The following is a 7967-nucleotide window of genomic DNA, read 5'->3' on the forward strand; positions in this document are numbered from 1 at the left end:
TCTTTTTAAAAAAATTATTTTTAAAAGTAATTAAATATATCTAAATCGAATGTTAAGTTGCGACTTCATGCATTTTTCTTAAGCCCTATTTAAATTAATTTTTCATTATATTAAACCTAGTTTTTAATTCAAACCGCGCTATATTTACTACTGTTCTAAAATTTTCCAAATTCACTGCTTGACAATATGTAAGTCAAAATTCCCACGCAACATAGAATACATCTCCACAAAACAATGGAAGGATTAATTTATTGTTAGTATATAATTGAATTGTTGAAATGTAATTTAATTAGTTATCGAAATATATAATTAGATAAATAATTCCTTTAAAAAAATTTATAAATAATATATTATTTTAAGGCTCAATTTAATAATCTCTCTCTCTCCATACAACTTAGAAGTTGGTTACACATTATTTGGAGATGTCAATAAATTTAGTCGTAGGGGTCGATCTTTAGGGTGGGTGAATTTAAAAAAGCATGGTTTTGACTGTGGGTCAATTAACATTATTTTAAATTCTGATCCAATTCTTCTTTCCTCACCTCAAATTCTGATCTTAGTTAGTATATATTTCTTTCTCAATTGGTGGTGTATTTTCTCCTTCTTATCTAAGCAATCTTAAATTCTTGGATTCTCATCATGTGAAAAATATATAAATTGATTTTGGGGAGGGAGGGCTGGAGTTGGAGTTTGAAAAGTGTTTTTGGGCGCTGATAATGTCTTCTTCACATCGGCATCGCGATTCAGACCCACTATACCAATCTTTCATCTTCTCTGTACCAATCTTCTTCACTTTCATCCTTCTCCTCTTCTTCTATTGCTGCTATCTTCGCCTACGTCGGAGGCTTGATTGGTCGTCGCTACGAATCACAACTCCGTCTATCTCCAGGGTAAAATCATTTCATTTCATTGTGTTTATTGTTTTTCTACCATTTTTTTTTTTTTTTTTCATATAAATTTTATTGTTATATTATTATTTTTTTAATTAATTGTTGTTTGACAGTCTGAACTGGGCTTGAAGAAAGAACTGAGAGAGATGCTACCCATTATTGTATTCAGAGAGAGCTTCTCCGTCAGAGATTCCCAGTGAGTGAGCTTTCATGGATTGATGGGTTGGGTGTTCATTTTTCTTACCTTTGTGAATTTAATGCCATTGATTTTCTATTTCAAGTTTAGTCAACTCAGCATCTAGAATTAAAACTGCAATTGAAGGCCATTTGGCAAACTGCAATAGACTATCAAATCAGCTTCCAAAATACAAAAATGGAACCCTTGAATTTTTAAATCCCATTTTCTGTTAGCATCTTGGAAGTGTTTTTTTTACTTTCAGAAGTAAAATATCTTCGGAAAACAAGAACAATTTCTTCAAGATTATGTTAGTCGTCTGGTAGAAATGCATGAAAACATCCTTCATTAGATTTAAGAGAGTAAAAGGGAAGGAAATAGGCTTCTCTCATCTTGTATTTTGTTATAAATGCGTGAAAATCTGAGGACTAAGGATACCTAGATGTAAAGCTGAAGCACACGTCTGGCTAGTTGTGGCCTGATAAAGGATATTTTACAAAGTGATTTGAGTGAAAAAGAAAAAAGTTAAATGAAATTGAGACAAAGCACCTCGGCATAATCAAGGTACTTTACAAACTAAAGGAAAATTCTTTACTTGAGGCTTCATTATGGGGAATAATGTGCCAACAATTATGGTTTAGAATGAATTGATATTGTTTTAGTCCTTTAAAATATGTATTTTGACGGTTCAAATTATTAGAGTGTTTTTATAGAATTGGTAAGCCTTGTTCGGTAGTTGAAATGTTGGAACCTCTGTAGAGTCACTGGGTAGACACTTTTCATGATCAAAACATGTGTTGTAATTTGTTGAATTGTTTTAGTTTAGTTTGGGTTGGTCTAGATCATCTCTCAGTCATGTTGATTTGCTAACTAGTCTGCTAGAGATATGTGATTGAAAACATGTAGGGGATGAATCTCGATCCCAGGTAGGTCCCACCAAAGCACTGTCACGTTATAGTGGAAGTGTCAAGAGGAACCATGAGCACAGCCATGTTCCAACTAGCGAACTCTCGAATCAGGGCTCGAGCTCGCTAGATTAGAGCTCTTGAAGTCATCATAGTAGGGAATGGAGTAGCACCACGTCGAGATCATGGTAGGATGATCTCGAGGGGTATCACCACCCGTCTTGGGACCCCAAAGGACCTTTGGATTGGTGGATAAGAAGCTAGATGCTGCCTTAGCTATGGGTTTAGCCAAAGGGATGGTGAACCACATGCCTCGACTGAAACACTTATAGTCACATTTAATGCTCCCATCTACTGCTGTCTTAGAAGTGATGGGCGCATTGAATGCTGATGTAGAATCAACATGCCAGGCCGAATGATGGCATGGGCCAAAATACTATACTGACCCTATAGACCTAAAAGGGTCATGATTGCCTACCAAAATAGGCAAAGACTCTAAGAGGAGTCTCGAGACTGAACTGCTGGGCATTACCCAATGGTCTTGAGGCTATAAATAGGACTCCCATGCATGCATAGAGTCAGGACTGAAAACTGAACATTCACAAGAGGCAAGAACATTCCTACCTTCACCACAGAACCCTCCAGCTAGTCTAATTCTCTTTCGTCCTAAAGGTGCTATCTGTGTCACTCAGACTTGTGTTATTGATATCTCTATTATTATGCAGTTACTGTAAAAGAACCCCCACAAAACATTATTGTAGACTAAATGAAATTACGTGGAGATTGCATGTTAATATGAAATCAGCACTCTATCAACTTGAATCACGTACATTAGGACAATGTAAAATTGTAAATTCATGTGAGTAGACCTTAAACTTAAAATGGATAAGGTTTTAAAAATTTTCAAAATAAAAACATGATTACACGGACTCCAAATCTTAGAACAAGTTTTGAGTAAACTCTACAGTTATTACCCACATGGGGTATTCAATACAGTCAAAATTCAAGCCATCTGCCTTTTTGGAGTCATAACTAATTACATACATGGAATCTCATGATAGTCTTTATATGTCCAGATAGTAGACTTGATAAAATTTCCAATGATACACAATTAAATTAATTTTGAGTTTGTGTCCCCCCTTGACATATTTTCAAAAGTTAGACCATCTACATAGTCTTATCACATACTTTGGAAAGTTGTGGTGGTGCAAATTTTATTTTATTTTTTTCTCAAGTACTGGTCAACAACTTTGCTTTTGTGCTTGTTCAACCTTATCTGGATCGAAATACGAGGTTTTAACTTTAAAACTATTTCTAAGTTACTCAAAACATGTCTAAAAGTTTCCAAATTGATTTCTAATCATTTTAAGTCTATGGGTAAGGGTTCCTAAGTCCAATTAAAATGTTACTGGAGTTTTTCATAACACATATACAACTCACATAATGAGTGATTTTGCATTCTGTCACACTCAACACTTGGATTATGAAGTATTAAAATATTTGTGAGAAAAATTTTTCCCCTACGTAAACATAGGTTTAGATTTATTATGAGAATATTATAACTTATGTGTGATCATTCAAAGTTATTCTTGGACCATTGAAGCATCATCTTTTAAGAGAAACTAGCAGCACCAGCAGCACAGACTATCAAAGAATACTTCACAACTTCAATGGATTTGTTCTCCTTGTAGAGAATGATAATTGTTTCATGTGGCTTTAATCATCATAGAGGAAGGTGCACCAAGGGAGTCAATTTTGTTGACAATCACCAACTGGGCTTGTGAGTTTCAAACGTCAGATTGTGGCGTTAACAACAGAAAGTCGGTCTTGGCAAATTTTACCAGGTGTAAGACTGAGTCCAGGTTCTAGGCTGTTGCCTTTTTCTTCATATGGTTGATTGGCTAGTTCTGGATGAGGCCTTATGATTTTTCTTGGTTCAGGTTTTTCATGTAAAAATGTAGTGTCTATACATTAGTGCTTGCTTTTATGTTGGTTGATTGATAAATTGAATTAAAATTTCGATTTGATAATAATCGAAGTTTAAAATCAATCAAAAAGAGCAAGTATACCTATTCTTTTCCCCTCTAGGTATACACATCACCTTACAATTCAATCCTAAAGCTTCCAGCCTTCTGCAAGCACAATCCTCACTTGGTATTAGGGCGTATTAGTACTCAATATGCATTGTATAGGAACAACTCTATTGTGATTGATATTATATGTATCTACTTATTTAGTGGAATAAGAATAGGAGAAACTGGCACAGATGGTTTTGACCAAGGGATGAAATGTGTCTTATGTAAGTCTTGTAGGTTCCATGATCAATTGATAGAAATGATCAAAAGGAGAGAAGAATAAAATGAAAAATAGGTTATTTGATGGAAATACAATAGTACAGCAAACCCATGCAGCTGATTCAGAGCATTTAGTCAAAATCAACATTCAAGTTCTGTTTATTATTCATATGTCATTAGCTTATGAGGTCCATTACTTTCTCATTATACGTGATGGTACTTGTTTCAGAGGAATTTTATTTGAAGACACAAAGCTTCCTTTTGGCCGACCCCATTCATATGAGATTAAGGCAAGGATGATGATGAAAACTTCCTTTAAAAACCTTGAAAAGTTGATTTTTTGCACTTCATGAATGAGATCTCTCTTTGCAACTCATATCAGAATGCTGAATCTGCGAGTATCGTAAAAAATTTAATTCACCTAAAAGGTTGTGATTTCCATGTGCAACTTGAGCAGGCTTCACTGTAGACATTTGACAACAAGATCTATTGGTTTGCATCTGATGAGATGTGGAGCACATTAAGGAAGTGAGATGTCTAGAAAGAAGAGAGGAAATCCAGTAAAGGTCATATGCCATAATGTTGAAAGCATTCAAGCCTTATGGGGTGTATGTTTCAGTTTCATTGGTTTCCAATTGACTTCTTGGGATATGATGAGCACATTAGAAAGCTGCTTTGTGATGAACCTGTGATAAGGGAAATCTACCAAGGTCAAATATGAGGGATATTATTATTATTTGGAATTTCAAGGCATATGTACTTTTTTTTCCCCTTTTAGAGGTAATTTAGTTGGCCTATCAGTATTCTAGTTGTAGGTTTTATGTACTTGCATTATTATCAATAGAGACAACAATTGTTAGCACACTTTCACTTCATGCTAGTAACTTCTAGTAATTATCATCTTTAGATTAATGTGAGTGAGTAGGAGTACTATATGTACAGATATGAATGGAGAAGGCTGCAATTCCTCCTTTATACAGCAGACTAAGGCTTGATTTGCAATATCTCAGATATAAATATTTTTGGTTTATTTTCCTTGGACTTTATTTTTTCTTGTTCTCTTTTGGCATTTTTAGCTCTCATCAGATCCTAAAACTGATGTTTTACATTTTATGATTTATGAATAATAATATCATTGAAGGGAGAGGATTTTTATATTCCTTGGACTTCTTATTATTATTATTATTATTAGTATTATTATTTTGGGCTTCCGTAGATCTTAAAATTGATGTTATACATGCCATGAATAATAATGACATGGCAGAGAGAGGATTAACATATATGAAAAAATAGCAATTACCTTCATTAGATGTTGAAGGTATAAACCAGTGGTTTACTTAGATTTAGTAATTCACATAATTGTGGACTAGAGCCTGTAATTTCTTCACCTTGCTTTTGTCTAACGAGGCACCTCTCTCTCTCTTTACGTAGATGCTCTATATGCCTCAGTGACTACCAAGCAGAGGATAGGCTTCAGCAGATACCTGCTTGTGGACATACATTTCATATGAATTGCATCGACAACTGGCTCGCCACTCACACCACCTGTCCACTCTGCCGCCTTTCCCTCCTTGATTCTGCTAAAGCTTCAATTGATGAACTGCCAGATTTCCAACCAGAAACTAGTTGCAGAATTTTCCACGTGAGAATGGTGGTGAAACGTCTCTTCAGATCAGGCCTAAATCTAGTGATGACCCTCAAATAAGCCGAACATCCTTGGAGTTGAGGAACGGAGTTGAAATAGTTTTTCTTCAAACCAACACTGAAGAGGAGGGAAGAAACACTCAATGTGTTGATAGTGGCAGGGTTTAGGAATGGGAATAATGAAACTGGGGGTTAAGTGTAGAGAACAGTTTCAGTTTGATTAAATCTTGAATTTAATGCTAGAGTGGATCATGAAATAAATTTGTAAGATGGCACCCCTTTTTGGAAAACTCAATGCAAGTGTATATTATGTATTAATGCCTTTGCACTTGGAAACTTGAACACTCCAATCTTGTTTTTTCTCAGTTGATGATACTCACACACCCACCCTCTCAAGGTGCAGCAAGAGGAGTTGAACCTTAGATCTGATGCTTCCAGATGGAACACCTATTTATCGTTGACAATAGCGAAACAAAGATGTGGTAATTTCTGAGCACTGGCTCCCTCGCTTTAATCATTTCCCTTCCCTTCCCATATATATTCCTTGCCTATGTGTTTATGCATATATATTCGGGTACTGTATGTTAATCATAAATTAGTTGGTTTTGGTTAACAGGAAGCACAAATTTTAGAAGCAAAATCGCATCTCTAGAAGTTAAAATTATAGAATTTTGATTTGAACTTGATGCAGAGGAGATTCAATTTTCTCATATAAATCTTGCATTTGTTTCTAGCCAAATGAAATGTAGAGTTGCCGCCAATGACAAACAACCAACAATGAAGATAAGCTTGCTTTTCAAATGGAAGTTGCACCAGTTCAATATGACATTTAGTTTATTAGGAGGCCAAGACATTCAAAGAACAAAAATGTGCATGGTGCCTTTGATTGCAATCCAAATGATAAATGAGAATTTAGATAATAACCATTCTGCCATACTTTTACACCACCTGTCAGATAGATTACCACCATTCCACAAGAATTTCCTGACAATGCCTTTAAAATCTCCAATGACCATGAAACTAAAACAGCCTACCAACAAAAAAAGGTTTTATTTTTCCTTTATTATTATTTTTTTAACCTTGACAAGAAACTCACATACCCAGTTTGCCTTTATGGGGATTTGAACCATCAACCTTCTGTTTTAGAAGGTAGGAAGTACCACTAGACTACAACCTTTGTGGTGCATTCTTAGTAATTCTATCAACCAAAAAAATTCAATCAATGTTCATCAGGTGATTCTGGTTGTGACAAGTGGAACCCCAAGATACTTAATACTAAGAGTAGAAGCTGAAAATTTGAAAATTTTAAAGAAGTTAAGGCCTTGCTTGGATTGCATTTTTTAAAACTGTTTTCAACAATTTTCAGAGAATGAGAACAGAGAACAGTTTTCAGTTTTTTCAGATTATAAACTTGCTTGGTTAAGAGAATTTACAAAACAGTTTCCGAAAAACAAAAATTCATAAAACTACTTGGTTGTAGTTTTCTGAACTAAGAAAAAAAAAAAAATTTAATATTGTACCTCACTCTTTTATTTAATACATTTTAGCTAGCATTCTTAATTTAATAAATGTTGTACAAATATAATATATCAAGTTTAATTAAAATTTGACTAAATTAAAATATAATAAAAGAGTTACATGAATTACTTCAAGTATCATATGCACTTTTAGTTGTACAAACATTAATTTAAGTGATACATAATCAAAACAAAATATTAGAGAATTACACAAATAGCTAATCAAAGCAAAACATTAGAGAATTATAAAAGTAACTTTATCTAGCATTACCTCTGAATGATGCCCACATTTGATTCGTCAGCTGAGTTCGAACGAATCCCATTTGTGCTGCACCATCATCAGATAAATTAAGTGCATTCAGTACAGCAACATTACTACTGCTACCATTCCCCCCATCAATGACATTAACATCTTTTTATTTTTTATTTTTATTTTTTTTAATTGAAAACAAAGAGTACAATTACACAAGGAGTGAAACTCCAATACAGCAAATGAAGTGGACAAACTCCACTTCCAGCCAAAACGAAAACAGAAAAAGAAA

At 34.3% G+C, this 7967-nt stretch overlaps 1 protein-coding gene across 3 annotated transcripts; it reads left to right on the plus strand.

Moving 5' to 3' along the window:
* Positions 1-447: 447 nt before the first annotated feature.
* Positions 448-7492, plus strand: LOC132278695 (RING-H2 finger protein ATL7-like). Of its 3 annotated transcripts, none has more exons than XM_059780544.1 (3): positions 448-890; positions 1004-1086; positions 4494-5310. In XM_059780544.1, exons 1-3 carry the CDS (start codon positions 717-719, stop codon positions 4615-4617), a joined length of 381 nt encoding a protein of 126 aa, XP_059636527.1. In that variant the 5' UTR covers positions 448-716; the 3' UTR covers positions 4618-5310. The 3 variants fall into 3 exon arrangements, with proteins under 3 accessions (XP_059636527.1, XP_059636528.1, XP_059636526.1); XM_059780545.1 differs by lacking the exon at positions 4494-5310 and adding an exon at positions 6275-7492 and having other exon boundaries at positions 461-890; XM_059780543.1 differs by lacking the exon at positions 4494-5310 and adding an exon at positions 5696-6226 and having other exon boundaries at positions 483-890.
* The last annotated feature ends 475 nt before the right edge of the window (positions 7493-7967 follow it).

This window comes from Cornus florida, unplaced genomic scaffold (genome assembly GCF_030987335.1).
Source record: "Cornus florida cultivar Cherokee Brave unplaced genomic scaffold, ASM3098733v1 CherokeeBrave_3.0.0_Hap2_Chr10, whole genome shotgun sequence".
Lineage (NCBI taxonomy): Eukaryota > Viridiplantae > Streptophyta > Magnoliopsida > Cornales > Cornaceae > Cornus > Cornus florida.